This window comes from Ciconia boyciana, chromosome 12 (genome assembly GCF_034638445.1).
Source record: "Ciconia boyciana chromosome 12, ASM3463844v1, whole genome shotgun sequence".
NCBI lineage: Eukaryota > Metazoa > Chordata > Aves > Ciconiiformes > Ciconiidae > Ciconia > Ciconia boyciana.
Genome location: NC_132945.1, coordinates 18,104,357 through 18,120,808, shown reverse-complemented (window position 1 = coordinate 18,120,808; position 16,452 = coordinate 18,104,357). Strand labels below are relative to the sequence as shown.

Here is a 16,452-nt window from a genome sequence, read left to right as displayed (position 1 = left end):
GTTTAGGGGCTGTAATGGGTCCCTTTGCAGTAGGTGTTGTACATACAGATCAAGAACAACAGCATTCTGTATAGCATACAGCTTGCACAGGGACTGGCTGTGAATAATAATTAAAACAACACTATTCCCTCTCTCAGTCAGCAGTTATATGGATTTGCTGAAACTCTGCAGACTTTCTGATCAGGGCTATTTTCAAAGTAGAACAACACTTTCACACAAAGTGCTTGCAAGCTGTATGTTTCTGTTAAACGTGGAGAATACAGCATGCAGCAGAAAAACCACAGCAGTGCTAGCACTGAAACAGGCACAAGTGCACTTAGGCCTCATCTTTTTTTTTTTATTTAAAATTCTCAATTTTCTTCAGTTTCATCATATTTGTGAAATTATTTAGTCTTCAATAGAGGAGGAAGCATGTACAAGACTGAGAAGGCAGATGAAATAAAGACTTCTTGACAGGCAAGAGGAATTTCTGGAAAGACAAAAAACATGTGCTGCCTGACCAAATAAAGTATTTCTGAAGTCCTGGATCCTGGTTAGCAACTGAAGGAAATTTAGAACAGCTTGGAGAGACTTAGGGGGATGAATAACATGTAATAAAATGGGCACATGTATTAGGGATGATAATCAGAAAAAGATATCCATATAGTTGTTTGTCATAAGTGTTTATATCTGTAATCAAGGGGATGTACCATCTGCAAAAAGATCAAGTTTCAAACACAGTACAATGTATCACTGATACTCTGCATTTCTATTGGAGGCTATATTAGAGTAAATAATGCGATATAATCAATTAAAGAAATGTGTACTTGCAGCGTTAGGGTTCAATACTGTACCTTATTTCATAAAAAATTACCTCACAGAGATGTTCCATTAGTGTGACCGTGTTAAAAATGTCCAAAAAACATTAACATATCATTAGAGACAGTTTAGATTTTTCATAGTAATTTTTACATAAACCCTTTTTTTTACAATTTTTATTAAAAGAATTTACTAAATTTACTAAATGTACTAACTTAATGAATTTAATAATTTATTAAAATACTACTAACTTGTCAGGGGGTAATGAAAAATGTTTTAATTTTCAAAATATTACCTAAATTGCAATTGAAAAACTAATTTGATAATTTATTGGTAAAAACACCGTGACAAAGATGAAGAAAATATGCTTTTTATTTTGAAAGATAAAGCCTCTTCATCTTGCAACATGGTTCACAAGGGATGCTGAGGCACTTCGTCATCACGGACAGGGGTCTCTGAATTTTGAACAACTAGGGTTGTATTTTTCACACTTCCAGATATTTAGAACAACTGAACACGTGTGTGCACCCCCCTGCCATGCACTGGATTGCTTAATGCTTTCCAAATACGCAGAACCTGAATAACAAATAAAATACCCTGAAGGACTAGTTCAGGGCCACATGAGCTTCAGGTGCACGATGTTCTGAAAATCATGCCATCTTCTTTATTTCTTTTAAATTCTTTTTTTTTCCGTTCTAGTTTGGTGTGTTAGCTCTCCGTTGGTCAGTCTAACGTCGGCTCTGCTGCTTGGGCGGCAGTTGCTTGCGCATCCATAGGAAGCTACGCGCTACTTGCATGCTGCCTTGCTTTGCGCCACTGTGAAGGAGAGGAAGAAGATGCTTACGTGGAAGGCAACATCCAAAAAGAGTTTATGTGTTTTCAGCTTTGCTTTATTAGTGGGGTGGCGGATCAAGAGGACACGCGCGTGCTGTCAACTCCCACCCTTAAATGGAGTCTCTTCAGCCACGGAGTTACACACGGCCGGCAGTTTTGCAGGGGTTTTGGGGGAACAGCGATGCAAAGCACCACAAGGTTTTGGGAAAGAGCAGAGCTTTGTTCCCATTACAGAATCTGTTTCTTTTTTTAAAAGAAAAACTCTTGCTGTTTCCAAATGGGGACGCTGGAATCTGAATTGTGAGCTCAAGATTTGAAAAGTAACAGAACCGTTTTTAACTGTTATTAACTGTCAACGTTATTCTAATGCATTGAAATATAATTCATGAAGGATGTTTCATGCCACATACGCATTGAACACATCTAACGTACCCAGGCTGTCTCGGTGTGTTTCCTCAGCCATGTGTCTGTGTTTGTAAAGATTCTCGCTTGCAGTATTTTTACAAATCTGGCGAAGCCAGCTGCGTGACGAGCTCACACCGCCTCTCCGCTCAACCTCCCATTGTAAGTTACGAGGCCGTCCCCTCAGCCCACAGGCATTTTAACCGCAAGCTGGGCTGACCCCACTTGGGGCGACCGGCGGCGGCCCTGCCGGCAGGCGGCCGGCCGGCCGTGGCGTGGGGCGGCCTGCGGGGCGCTGCCGGCAGCCCGGCCGTGCGGGGGGCGAGGGCCCGGCGGGGCCGGGGCGGCGGCGGGGCCCTGCGGGCCGTGCCCGCGGTACTTAGGGGCGGCGGCCGCCAGGCGGACGGCCGCGGGGACGGCCGCGCTGGGGGGAGGGCGGGGCTAACGCACGCTGACGCGCAGGCGCGATGGAACGGCGCGCGCCGTCTCCCAGGGTACGGCGCGTCCGCGTCCCGTCGTTCCTCGCGGGCCGTTGCGTCCCCTCTGACCCGGGCCCGTTGCTCCACCATCCGGGCTCTCGGCGCCACACGGGGAAGATGGCGGCGCTGCTCCCTGCCGAGTGGATAAAGAACTGGGAGAAAGGGGGCAAGAACGAGTTGTGAGTGCGGGGTCCTGACGTGGGAAGGCGGTGGGGCGCTGCGGGCCGCCGGCCTGCGGGAGGGAGAGGGGGCCTAGGCCTCATCGGCCGAGGGAGGAAGAGGGGGGGGGCGGCGAAGAGGTGGGAGCGGGCGGGGAGAGGACGTCGCTCGGGGCTGCGTCCTTGCTGCTGGGGCTTAGGGACGAAGCCCTGGTCGGGAAGAGGGCCTAGGCCGCCTTCCTATCCGGCTAGCCCTGCTTTGTCGGTTGCTAACGACCTCCGCCGAAACTCGTCCCCGGTAGCTGGGCCTAGCTCTCCTGGCGCCCGTTGCCCGCGCCCCGAGCGCCCCCTTCCTGCCTCTGGGTCAGGTTTATCGGGTGTCGGGCTCCTCTTTAGCCGCCCCCCCGGGGTGATACGGAGCCTGAAGCGTTCTTGCTTCGCTGGCTCCACGATGTTGACCTTTCTGGCAGAGCTCTCAGCCCCCGTTCCCACCTTTCTACCTATTCCGACGTGACTAGCGCTGAATTCTTTGATTCAGCTAGTCATTACTATTCATCCTACAAGGTAATCTTTGTGTGCCGAGAGGTCTGGTTGCAGCTTCCCCAATCAGTCCAGGTGTGGTAGGAGCTTTCCCTTTCAGGGCCTTCTGTGTGTCTGTTTTAAGCAATCTTAACTTGGCAGGTGCGCTAATTGTGCTGCCTGCTGTGTTTCAGGAGTATGTCTGTTCGGGGGTTATTCACCAGTTTGTCCATTTCACGTTGCTATCTTAGCTTGGACAAGGGAGTTCTGTATACTAACTGTATGTTTTTTAAATGCTCTTATTTTATTTTTTTCATGCACTTCTGGTTTTTGTTGTAAGTAAAAAAACCCTGCAGTTTCAAATATGGGTGTTTGGGGGATCACTTTGAGAAACGTTTCTTGATACTCACTCTTTTTGTGATTTTCTTTTGTTAATCTATTTTAAAAGGTTGTGCAGCTATGGTAATGACTTTCCCTGTGCATGGAGAAAAGGGTAGTGGGGTAGACAATAGAAGACATCGAGGCTCCCTGCACAAAACATGGTTCTCCCCAGACCCTCAATTTTGTAGTGAAGGGGCCCCCCTTTATAGCCATGTCATTTTTGGCTTTGAATTCTGCTAGAACCATTATTGCGTTAGCACATAAGTTTAACGTTTTGATGTGAATGATACAAGGCCAATGAAAATATCTTCTGTACCTGCATTTCCAACAATAATAAAAGTGTTCAGGAGCCCCCAGACGATGCTGAGGTTTGCATTGCTTTTTTAATCTGCTTAAGATTTTATGGCAGTAGCTGAATTTGCATCCAGCATGGCGATAGTTATACAATAAGCACAGAGACCTTTTTATTGAACTTCAGTATGAATAAGAAAGAATAGAATATATAAATGTATGCTGATACCTTTCAAAAATGCACAAATTACTATAATAAAACAGATTGCCTTTTTATACATAACATTCTATACATGTAGATGCACTTGATAGCTTTTCTGTTATTATGTGACTACTTCAGGCAAAAATGACTTATGATTATGATTCTTGTAACTTACCCTGTTGTGATCACTGAGATTGTATGGTGTTTGCACGAAGACAGAAATTTCATAGTTGATCATAGAATGGCAACTGCATTGTTTGCATTGAGTTCTCAGAACTTTTAACTGTCTGAGAGGCAAGTTAGCTTAGCTTTTAACCATGATAAAACCTTTTATGATTCTCCCCTCCCTGTAGACCAGTACTTCTTAACCATGATGGGAAGGAAGTGTTAATCTGCTGTGGGACCAATAAAACAAAATGATAGGCTAAATTCCTGTATTTGTGGCATTTACATTTCATTTGGAATACTGCATAAATGCAGTTCCAGGCATGATTTAAAGAGTCATTTGCAAAAGAGGCCATACATTTTTAAAAGAAATGTGATTGTGTCTGGATAACAGTTGTCAGTTTTTGCAGTGATAGCTTTATAAGCATGTGGAATATGTATGAACTTACTTTCTGGGAGCAAAATAATGTATCTGTAGCCAATATCTAGACAACTTTTTAGGAAACTAACTTTTTTGGGCGAATCTTCAGTGTGTAACTTTGTGTTTCTTTTTCTAAAACTTCCTATCCTGTTTTACTGGAGGAAAGTAAAATAATGATGCTCTCTTTCCAAAATGAAACACATGAAGTATTTTTAAACCTTATGTAAAGTAAAAAGGGGAATAAGTGTAATGATACTTTTTACTGAATTATTCATCCAATACAAATATGCCTAGAAATATAAATTAGGTCTAGGCCACAATTCCAGTCTCAGGGTTTGTGGTTCAAAGTTAAGACAATGCATTATATTAATAAACAAGTTAGAAAAGTGGGGAGGGGAAGGATACTGCAAAAAGACAAAACTGAGAATTCTAGCAAATACAGGGTTTGCAAATATTTTAGAAGATTTTTTTTGCTGGGTTTGGGGTTTTTTTTTTAAGTCTATGGAAGCTGGGTCTAATAAGGTCCATGCATGAAGTCAGAGTACATTCACTCTTGTACAGAGGGGTTTGTTTTGGTCTTAAACAAACTGGTGGGCTTATTCACAGGGAGGCAAACACCAAATTTGTTGAAAAGTGAGGATTACAGGGGAAAAAACCCTCATAACTAGCAGAAAGAAAAGATTAGGTCTTTTGGAAAAAAGTATTTATTTGCTGGAGCATGAAATGGCTTACATGATCTGACTAGATCAGCCCAAGATAGTATTTTGGCAGTTACTGGTTATCTAAATAAAAACACAATTTTATGTTTTGGGGGAATATGAAACTATATTGAGAGAAGTAAATGATTTGTTTTTATTTCGCATTTCAACATCTACTGTGATTAATAATGAATGCTTAAGATGATCAGTGTATGTTTTCTTATGTGATCCTGAGTGGTATGGTGGTGGTCTGCCTACACTTGAAAACATACAGGATTTGTAATATTGCTGTAGTCTGTGGGAGATGCTGTTATGGGGGGGCGGGGGGAGAAAAAGTTTGATTGTTTTATAAAGAAAACAAAATATAGGTATGTTTTAAAGAAATCCAGTAAGCAAATCGGTTTTAAACTGACTGATCTTTGGCATGAAAAATAATTAACTTTATTTTTGCTGATGTGATCAGTTTGTCATGATATAACAGTAATATCAAAAAACCAGAAGGTAAGGATTGTGTATGTGTCTTAGAGTGTCATAATGTTAATTAGTAAGGCAGCATCGTAGAGCTTAGGTAGCAGTGACCATTAACTTCCTAGAAATTGTTCAGAGACCTTGTCCAAAACTGTACATGCTTTGAATTTTAATTAATCTAGCTACTGATAATATCTAAACAAATACATAAATGTACATCATGTGGGAGTTTCAAGTGTTCTGAGCTACCAAAACTATAAATTGGTCAGGATGTGGTAATCTTATCTGACATTTTCTGTTTTGTTCAGACCCTTCTCTGTCTAAATACAACTTTTAAAATTATGTGCATTTGTTTTGCTACTGCCAGATACTGTGTAGAGATTGAGTTGGAATCTGTGTGACTGCTTACTATGCTGATCAGTCTAGACTCCTTGTAGACCTATTTGTGTGTGCTTATACTGCCCTTTGTAGTGAAATCGTATTGTTTTGTATAGTGTCTTCCACGATAAGATGCTGGTCTATGACTGTAGCCCATATGAACATTTATGATACGCATACAATGGCGAGCACTTACTCTTAGACTGGTACCTTACCTTGTTTTGTGATAGATTAAACACATCGAGGACCCTTTAGTGGGGAAGTAGGGCAGCCAAGTAATGTACTTGGCTGGCAGTTCATGCAATATGTTAAGCCTCAAGATAAACTGAAGAAGCTTAACATTCTGTGAATGTGAAACTTTTGAGACTCGATCTTTCAAGCACTCCCAAGATGTTTGTTACCTCACTTGCACAAGGAATGTCACGGTGTTGAGTTAAAGGGCTGAGAGTCAGGAAGACAGAGTTTAGTTGTAGTTTTGCCATCCTGACTGCAAAATGCAATTGATTATGCTTTATCTCTACTAGAGAACTACCCATGTCAGTTAAATTATGCATATAATTAAATGTTTGCAGGCACATGCACTTTGTGATAATTACTGCCATATACTATGTGTGGGAGTGTAATTAAGGATATAGGATGTTGTGTAAGAATTGGCAGGCTTGGGTTCATTTGCAGGCTCTGCCATGCAAACTTGTTCAATAGGTGTTCAACACTGCTTCAGAATTTGTTGTTTAAGCAAATCTATCCCATCTTAGTCCAAAACAAATTTAATTTTGAAACTTTGGTTTTCAGAAGTGATTCTGTGATGGTTTTTTTTCTTTTTACTTTCCAGGTTATCCTATTTTTTTAATTGTATTTTACATGTATTACACAATTTTATCTTCAGATGAAGGGATTTAGGTTTTAGTAGAGTAGGGAAGTTCTCCATCCTAAGCTTGCAGCAATGAACTACAAGATTAGAGTAGTAAGTTTCAAAAGAACTCTTTAACAGACAACAGACAGTTTGGGTCTGTTGAACTGAAAAGTGGACCTGATAAATTTCCGTTGTTCTGGGCATTGTTTAACTGGGAAGGTATTGTTGTGGCTTTTTTCTGAGTTGATTAATCATACTAGTATTGACATTTTTATTCTTGTGAACACAAAAGTATTTAGATTTTAATTTATGATGCACTCAGTTGAGACTAGATGAATTGATCTTGCAGCTTGTTGGTGCTGGAAGGGAGGGCTTCTGCCTTGTCTTCATTCACCAGGGTGCTCTCTGCTCTGGTGCTTATCTGACCTGGTAAGCTGCCTCAGCTTGCAGAGGTGGCAGAAGACTTGGTTTTTGACCGGTTTTTCTGCCAGGTTTGTCAGCTTATTTAAGTGATTTAACTAACATGAGGGCTAGAACTGTGCGGCCAAGAAGGGAAGCAGTATTGGTGAATGTGTCCATTTCTGCAGCAACAAGCCATTAAATCAGCTCAGCTGTACTGCCTGACAGCACCTTCAGAAAAGGTCATCCTCCTTTGGAGACAGAGTACTTGTATGAAAGAATATAAGCACAATTATTAATTGAAGAATATAAGCACAATTATTAATTAAAGAGTAACACCAACACCTCCTTTTCTACTACCAAAATTTTCACACGTAGACTTTCACAAAAAGAAAATTTTACTTTTTTTTTCCCAGTTTAATAATTCAGGGAGTTTTAATTACAAATATAAAGCAAATTGTTTTGCAGACTGATCTTAAATGGGGTTTCTTGTTACATTCATCACACAGATTTGTGTTTTGAAGTAATGTGAAGTTGATAGTACTTTTTTGTTATTGCTGAAAAGGGAATTGGAAGAGGTTAAAACTCTTTATTTTGTATTAAGATGTACTTAAGTGAACTCTTCAGTCCAAGCAGACAGGGTTGTTGCTCATGTAACCTGGTTGATGGTATCCCCTTATGACATAGAAGTTAAAGTGTGCATCTTGGTAGATAATTCTTTGGAATCAGATGTTTCACTTTTCTAAGCTCTGTATACAAATAACAGTAATGAGTGTTTATAGGGTAACTTGTTTATGGAGGAGTAGTAACTAAAATTTAAGAAAATCTGACTTAGGTCAAGTTGATACACTCTTTGGGGACAGCTGGGAAAAAAAAATCTATTGCTTCTTTAAAAGAAAAATTTCACTTACCATTCATGAAAAATAAAATTAATTACCTATTCCCCTGTTTTGCTGTCTCTCTTCTGGTTATTTCCAAATATGTTGCATTCTCTTCAATAGCATTTAGAACATCTTTGCTGTACCATTGCTTTTTACTGAGCTTGCATGTTTCTGCTGATTACATTATGTGTGAAACTGCCCGTTTCCCAGTTGTCTTTAAAGGGTGCATATACCTTGTATTTGCTAATTATAATCCTGTGGTTGCTGGAACAGCTGTTTAGTCCTGCTGGAGAGGTAATAATCTGTATAGGATGCAAATAGAATGAGTAATGGATTGTTACAGAATCCTTTTTTACTGTTTATTTTTCATGATAAGCCTCTAATAATTATACATACCTGCCTTATTTGAGAACATGCTTAAAAATCGCTTCCACAGGAAACTGTAGTCTTGCCATCTTGTGTAGGATATGATGTAGCTCTGATACTGTCTTCAGTTTCTGCATGTGAAAGACTGTTTGATGAAAAATACGTGAAACTTTTGGTTGAAAATCTGCTAGCGTGAAGAAAGTTCTTAAGAAATTAATTGGTGTCTTTTTATAATATAGGTAAATCACTACCTTTTAAAAAATACTGTTGCTTTTAAATGTGAAACTGCTTTTGAAGCCTTATGCTGGGGTGACAATAGTGGTAGAAGAGAGGGAAAATCCCTGTAGCCTGGAAGCGTGTCTATTCCTAAGCCATCAGTGTAGTAGAGAAGCCTGCTTTTCAAGCATTTATTTTATAACGCACAGAACTATTACTATATTTCTTGGAACAGTCTGTACAATATTTAGTGAACTTTTTACATATGGCTGATTTGGTTGAGGGAGCCTCAGGAGTGACTAAAGGCAAAGTAACATGACAGGTCTTTATATCCTATAGTGGATTCTCTTAGTGACTAGAATAGGTAAAATTCTGTCTTGCCATTGATAAAACATAGCATCAGGAAATCATGCAGGTAGTTTAATGTTAAAAATTTTTTACAGGTCAGAGTTTGAAAATTATCATAGTCAACAGTATTTCTATGAGAAGCATTTTGTCGTTGGTTAATAGCAGTAGGTTAATGCTAACACTTCCATGCTTCCTTTCACATACTAAAATTGCCTAGTGTTCTCACTGTTCTGTGTGTAAGCATGTGTGATGTTAGGAAGAATATTTTTTAAGTACATGATACATATATATGTATGCGATCTATTGAGAGTCTTGTATTTCTTTGTGTAAGTTCTGTAAATTAGTGTTTACTCTATGAGAATTAAAATGTAGTCAGCCATTTAAACTGCCCAAATTTAAAGTTAGTTTAGCCAGAACAACAAAAGAACCCCAAAACATTTGTATATGCTAATACCTAACTATTTTTATGTTTTTTCATTTTTTTAATATTTCTTTTGTTTCAGTGTGCAACTATGTCGCACTCTTAGTGAAAACAAAAGCCATGATAATATGGGTTTCAGAGGTAAGTTGTGTGGGTTTTTTGGTTGTTTTTAATTAAAGGGAAAAAAAAGCCTGGAAACAGTTGATTATGGTGCCTCTGCATATATCTGCTTGGAACATTCATATACAGTGACTGTTAATGCTTGCTAAAGGTGAGTAATACAAGTAGTGGGGCAATACTAACGTCCACAACTAGGTTTGTCTTTAGATGTCCAGGTGAGAGATTTCTTAGACGGTAGTAAATGGTAGGGTAGTCCAGTATTTGGTCTGTGCTGTAGAAAATGGAATTCCATTTTACAAACTCAACATAAAACTAGATTTTATTTTAGAAGTTAAATATATGAACACTAATGTATGCAAGTGTGATTGTACATTATTAAATTGGGTACTGCACCAAACTGTCCTCTTGAATTGGCTTTCAAAGTAGTAGAGTTATGTTTTACATAAAATTGATGTCTAAACCAATCCTGCTATATTAAAGTCTTTAGCAATTAGTGTTCTTTGCCAAAAGCACTGTGATAGGTAAAATTAACCTGTCCATTTAAAAAATAAAAAAATCTGCTTTTAATGCAGCTACGGTGGTGTGCAGTCACTACTTGGTTTAACTCATTGAGATCTGTAACTTATATGCCCATTGTGAATATTGTTTATTGAGCAAACCATGTTGTACAAGTGCAAGGTGAAAGCATGGGGTTATACTGTTTTTCGTGTACTAAAAAGTATAGCAACATTGTAGTGTAGTATTTAAGAACAATTCTTTCCAAGTTTACTATAGCTGTTTTTGCAAACACCATGTTTAACATTGCAAGATTTTTCTCAAATGCAGTACCTCTCTTTAGTGTTTCAGCTTAATATAAGTTTTTGTAAAACAGCATTCTTCAGTTATGGGAGACTTAAAAAAAATAAAACAAAAATCCTCATTAAGCATTTTTTTCTCCAATTAAATTTTACTTTCTGCTAGAGAAATGGTTTTTGAAAGCATATTTGTGATGAAATATGATTAAGAAAAAGTACTGGAATGTTTTATATATATTATATTTTTATATATATCTGTATACAAATGTATAATATGCTGTTTATGTGAATTATAAGTTAAAGGTGTCTTTGTTAAACCAACTGCCAAGAGTCAAGTTAGTATATGCAGGACTGTATTTTTTCACCCCACTTTACTATTATTCCATAAACTCTCTAGGGAAAGTGCATCATCTCGTACTATCTGCTGGCGTGAAGTCTTACCTTTGGCGCTCAAATTTAATCTATCAGTAGTAATAATGTAATCCCCCCTCATTGGTAAGAGAAGCACCCCTTCACTCGTGGGGTGTCTGAAGTCTACAGTGTTATTGTAAACACTGCTGTAAAAGTTAGACCAAGGATTACGTAATGTTCCTTAATCATCTGTTTTCTTTCAACAGATATCCAACAGGCTTTGTATGAGCTTGCATACCACGTTGTCAGAGGAAACTTAAAGCATGATCAAGCCTCTAATGTTCTTGGTGATGTCATAGTAAGTATATATTTGTAATAATTGCATACTTAGTAAGTTTTTAGTTTGTTATAAAAGTCCAAATGAAAATCAAGCAGGATAATATTCAACAGACTTGTTTTTCCAGGTCTAAAAAGTAATTCTTGTAAGTCCTTTTTCTTCATTTGTGTGCACTTGAAATATATGTAGTCTGCCAGGGTTTTGTTTTTTCCCCTACTTTTTGTGGCGAGGAATAGATATAGTCATTTTAGCATAAATTAAAAATTAAGTAATTTTTTAAGGGCATATGAAGACTGAAGTTTATAATAAATGCTAAAAATAGATTTGACTTGCTTATGCAGCATGTCTGTAATGCCACCTACTGGTTTTTATAATTCACATCTTTCTTACAGTGTAACAATGTGCGTCTGCCATTTTACTAGTGAGATGTCTAAGTCCTATGACTGCCTTTAAAAATAATGCATTAGCCTTATTTTTTTGTCTGAAAAAGGTTTTTCTTAAAATGCTTTGAATAAATAGAGAAAGTTGGGGAAAGAGTATTTTCCTCAACTTCTAAGGCTACCAAATGTTGGTGTTTCTAAAAACAAAACAGAAAACAAACAAACAAAACAACAACCCTGAAGAAAATACATTTAAAAAAATCTTCTAAAATGATTTCTTATTCTTTGTGAGTTCTTAGATTGCTGTTTTGACATGTATAGAACACTAAGAAAAAAATAACTTTTGCAGTAGTCTATTCTAGGATAACATTTTTAGGTTTCTAAACTTCTGCATTGGGTTTGAGAGAAGTCAAGGCTGAAGTGCACTTGGCTGTTGGCGTAGCATGTGATACTGTTTGATCTTTAGTTACTATAGGAATTGTAATTTGTTTGGTGCCTGAGAAAGTATAGTTTACTGTACAGGCTGGTGCTGCTCCTCAGACAGGGAGTTCCTTTGTGCTAGAGAAATGGAGGCAGTAACCAGAGGGTTTTGTCCCTGGCCACTAGACAGTCTTTTAAATTATGTTACAATGTTATGTTATTTCATTACGTATCAATAATTAGTACAGCACTTATGTTAGATATTAGTCAATAATTTAGCCTCTTAATTATTCATTAATCTCCATTATTAATTATTAATATCATTAGTAGTAATCTGCATTATTAATCTGAACTCAAAGCGTTGTTTTACGTAATGGAATAAGAATTTTCTAAGTACATATTGGAGTTTCTGTATTCACTACATGTGATCTTTTTCCTTTTTAGGAATTTCGGGAAGACATGGCTTCCATCCTAGCTGATGTATTCTGCATATTAGGTAAGTTGGGTTCCCTTCTTTTCAGCATTGCAACAGATTTGGAGAAATACGTGCTTTGTGCATTTGCTTGTTGACTTCCTCAGGAAATTTAATTAAATCTGTGAAGCATGACTTCTCTTTACAAAATGTGTGTTGATTCTTCCTCAGTGTATCTGTATCTCAGTTGTTAATGTCTTTTCATTATGCTTTGTTCTGTTATAGTTTCCAGAAGTTTACCTATTTAAAGGCAGTGGAAATTGATCTGCCAAGAATAGTTAAAGGAGCTAGCTTTTAAGAATGTTGGATGTTAGCTAATGGAATCAGTGACTTAGTGTTGTTATCGTTCTTACGAGTATTTTAAATAAAAGTTGACTTACTGGTGGGTAGATCCTCTGTGCTTAGAATGTGTTCTGTAAATATTTTTATCTGTACAGTCGCTTTTAGTGAAACGGAGCTTGTACTAATTGTCCAGAAATCTAAAGGCAAATGACGTCATTTGCCAAGTTACTATCTGCCAACTGAGCAGGCTTTAAAGATGCGTACTTCTTATTCTGGTAATAACTTCTGGATTTTTATGTTGTAATGTTGATCCAAAGCTGCTTCTCTTGTGTTTTTAGAATTTTAACCCTGTATACTTTTTTCCAGATCATAGTTTTAACTGTTTGCAGTTTCTATCTTGTTCTATGTCTCTGTTTTTTCAAAAATTTCAGCAAATGCTCTTTTGACAGTCTGCTCATCACAGGTCCGGTTTGTTCTGTATACTGAAGGAGTGTGGTGTCTACTATGCTGTGGCTGCCTCTGCAGAGAGGCACATAATTAAGTTTGCATGTGCAGCCTTGGTTCTGTAACATCTAAATGATGAATTTTGACTTTGTTTCATTCATAATGTTTCATTCTGTGTACTATTACATCTTTTTGTAATAATTAGTTTTTATAATGCAGTATTACAGTGATGCCCTTTTGTTTTTTAAGCTGGGTTAGAAAACTTAGACTAGTTGCTTCTTGAACTACTTGAATAACTGAAACTAGTGTATCTGTCTGCCTTTTTTTTTCTTTTTTTCGCTCTTTCCTTCCCTTCAAATAAGTACGTAGTCAAATGCCGTGCCTCCACTAGTAGGAGGGAAATAGTATGGCTAAGGAGCTATACTTTAAACTCTGGGACAAAGGACATTTGACAGTTTCTTGCTTGTTTTTAATGAGTTTCCTCTAATACTTTTTCCCTCTAACCAGTATTTGCTACTATCAGGATTTTTTTTTCCTGATGTCGTCATCTTATAGTTAATGCATTTCAATATATGAGAATTTGGTTTTATCCACTTCGTCCACTCATCCACATTCCCTGGACTAATTTTTGTCTGCACATTCTTCTTTGGCCGAGAGGCTTGGCTGCTAGGGTCCAGACTGATCTGGGAAGTCTGTTGCCTCCACTGCCACCCTGCTACGTCATTGGTTTCCATTCTGTTTGGGGGCTTCTTTCTCAGATTTTTGTTGTTGACGTTTTCTCTATGGGTCTAGTTTTTCTGTGGGTATGTGTGGCATTTTTTGTGTGTGTGTGGTGGTGGTGGTGTTTGTTTGTTTTGTAATGTCTGCCTTGCATTCTTCTACTGAGTTTTCCACTCCTTTTGTAGGTCCTCGCTTCCTGTAACGATGTGCTTTTTTTAAACTACTTTAGTCAGGCCTGCTTCCTTGGCCATTGTTTTATGGCATGTCTTCCCATAGGAGTGAATTTATGAATTGCATTCAGTAGTTGACAAGGCAAAAGAAAAGAATGGAAACACAGTCATAGCTAGTAAAAGACTGTAGACAGGCAGTAAATGGTAATTACCCTGAAGACGCAGGGAAAGAGACTAGAACATTAAGGCTAGGATCACACAGTTCTTTTCAGTGATTTTTACTTATCTTTTTGTATTTATTATTGATTCTTAATGCTTGCCATAAACCTTACTGCAACAGAGAGAAGGGCAAGAAAAATTATTATGGCATTCCTCTGGTGTCTGTTTTACCTTTTCATGAGATTTGTGGATGTGTGGGAATTGTCATCAAAATATTATGTGGACCTCAAGGTGGATGAGTAGGTGGAAAGTGGCAAGAAGCTAGCATGTTATAAACAAGCTGCTTTGCATTGTGTTATCATTAGCATTTATCAGAATAGTTACAAAAAGAAGAAACTCTTATAAATTCCACAAGTAATGATTTATTTTTTCCTTTTTTTTCCATCTTCTTTTATACTAGATATTGAAACAAGTTGTTTAGAAGAAAAAAGTAAGAGGGATCATTTTACCCAACTGGTATTAGCCTGTTTGGTAAGTTGCACTTAGAAAGCTGTTTGGTAAAAAATATGCCAAAATCTGACAAGAAAAATCAGAGAGTTTTGAAGCTTGCCTTTTTTTTTTTTTTTGAGGAAAAGACTATTAGACTGTTTTAACAAATTCCCAAATAATTTAAAAATGCATCTTCAAAGTGTTATCGTAGAGTAATATAGTATAGTTGTCCCTTGAATTCTTTAAAGAGTTTTGAGAGAACTTAAATTTTTCCCCCTGTCAGTTCAACAGAAACTCTGCTTCTGAAGTATGTTTTGAGTTCAACTTCTCTTTTATGCAACCTCCTGTCTTTAGAAGTGGCATTCCTAACCACATGGAGTGAGCTGCTTTTGTAGGAAGATTTAGCATATGAAAATAAGGCTTTTTCTCCCACAATATGAGAGAGTGGGTATAAGCTTTGTAAATATGCAGTTCTTGGTAATAATATCCCTAGATGCTATGCAGTGTATACTTTGTAACCAGCAATTAGGCTCTAGCGCTTGTTTCTTCAAGGTGCTCTTGTATATAAAATCTACCACTGTAAAATTCTAATTTCAGTTAACTAGTTTCTCCGTTTTGTCCACTTCTATGTTTGAAGCAGAATGCATTTAGTATCATGGTATATCATGATATTTGAACGTTTTTTTTTCAGTCAGAACGCATATGTAGCCTAAAGTAATAATCGGATGGTTTCTAGGTCTTTGTAGTTGACAAATTTGATGTATGTTTTTGGTGTTTTTTAGTATCTTGTATCTGACACTGTCCTAAAGGAGCGTTTAGATCCAGAGACACTGGAGTCATTAGGACTTATCAAGCAGTCTCAACAGTTCAATCAGAAATCTGTTAAAATAAAGACAAAACTATTGTAAGTTTTGGGGTAAGGGTTGTTTGGGGAGTGGGTGGGAAGGGGCAATGGTAATTAGTCTGGTAGCAATATTTTCTAACAATGTGTAATGTTTCTTTTAATAAAATACTCAATTTTCTTTAGGAAATGTGTTTTGTTGCACTTTAACTTGTAATTGACAAAAGAACCTCCTTAGCTCTCTTAGTTTTTCAAACTCTTGAGAAATGTAAAATTTTTTTAATGTCACCTATTGCTATGGCTTTTGCTACAGTGATTCCATATGTGCAGATTAAATACTTAATATTTAATTTTATTTGTGACAAATGTGAACTTACAAAGTAGAAAATTAATTATTGCTGTTGCATCAGTTAAGCATAGGCATTTGTTTTCATAAATAAGCAAATGTAGTTATGTTAGTTTTGGCAACACAGGATATATTTTTGTGGTGTACATTTGCTTTTTGTCTCTGTATCCGATGTTTCAGTCTCAATCTCAAAGAATGCCACTTGAAACTAGAACAGGTCCTTAAGCATGGACTGTTAAAGAGCAGTTCTCCAGCATAGTGTGTAAGAACGAGCTTTACTGTTAAGTATAAGCATAATCTTGCTTTTAAATGGTCTGCATTTGAAATAAAAGAGCAGCTGCATTTGTTTGGAGAATGCTCTCTACCTTGCACGTATTCGTTGTACTGCATTCTATAATTTTTGCAATAGCTCAAGTAAATTACAAGTTCTTAAAAATGTGTTCAAAATT

General features: G+C 37.6%; 1 protein-coding gene across 3 annotated transcripts in view; it reads left to right on the top strand.

The window, feature by feature from the left end:
- The first annotated feature begins 2,484 nt into the window (after window positions 1-2,484).
- The window catches only part of THOC2 (THO complex subunit 2), a 56,092-nt gene continuing 42,124 nt past the window's right edge, over window positions 2,485-16,452 (top strand). For all 3 annotated transcript variants that reach the window (XM_072876700.1, XM_072876698.1, XM_072876699.1), the window contains exons 1-6: window positions 2,485-2,692; window positions 9,761-9,819; window positions 11,210-11,301; window positions 12,525-12,576; window positions 14,788-14,858; window positions 15,599-15,720. In XM_072876700.1, coding sequence (XP_072732801.1) covers window positions 2,502-2,692; window positions 9,761-9,819; window positions 11,210-11,301; window positions 12,525-12,576; window positions 14,788-14,858; window positions 15,599-15,720 — 587 coding nt within the window. In that variant the 5' untranslated portion in view covers window positions 2,485-2,501. The remainder of the gene's footprint in view (window positions 2,693-9,760; window positions 9,820-11,209; window positions 11,302-12,524; window positions 12,577-14,787; window positions 14,859-15,598; window positions 15,721-16,452) is intronic.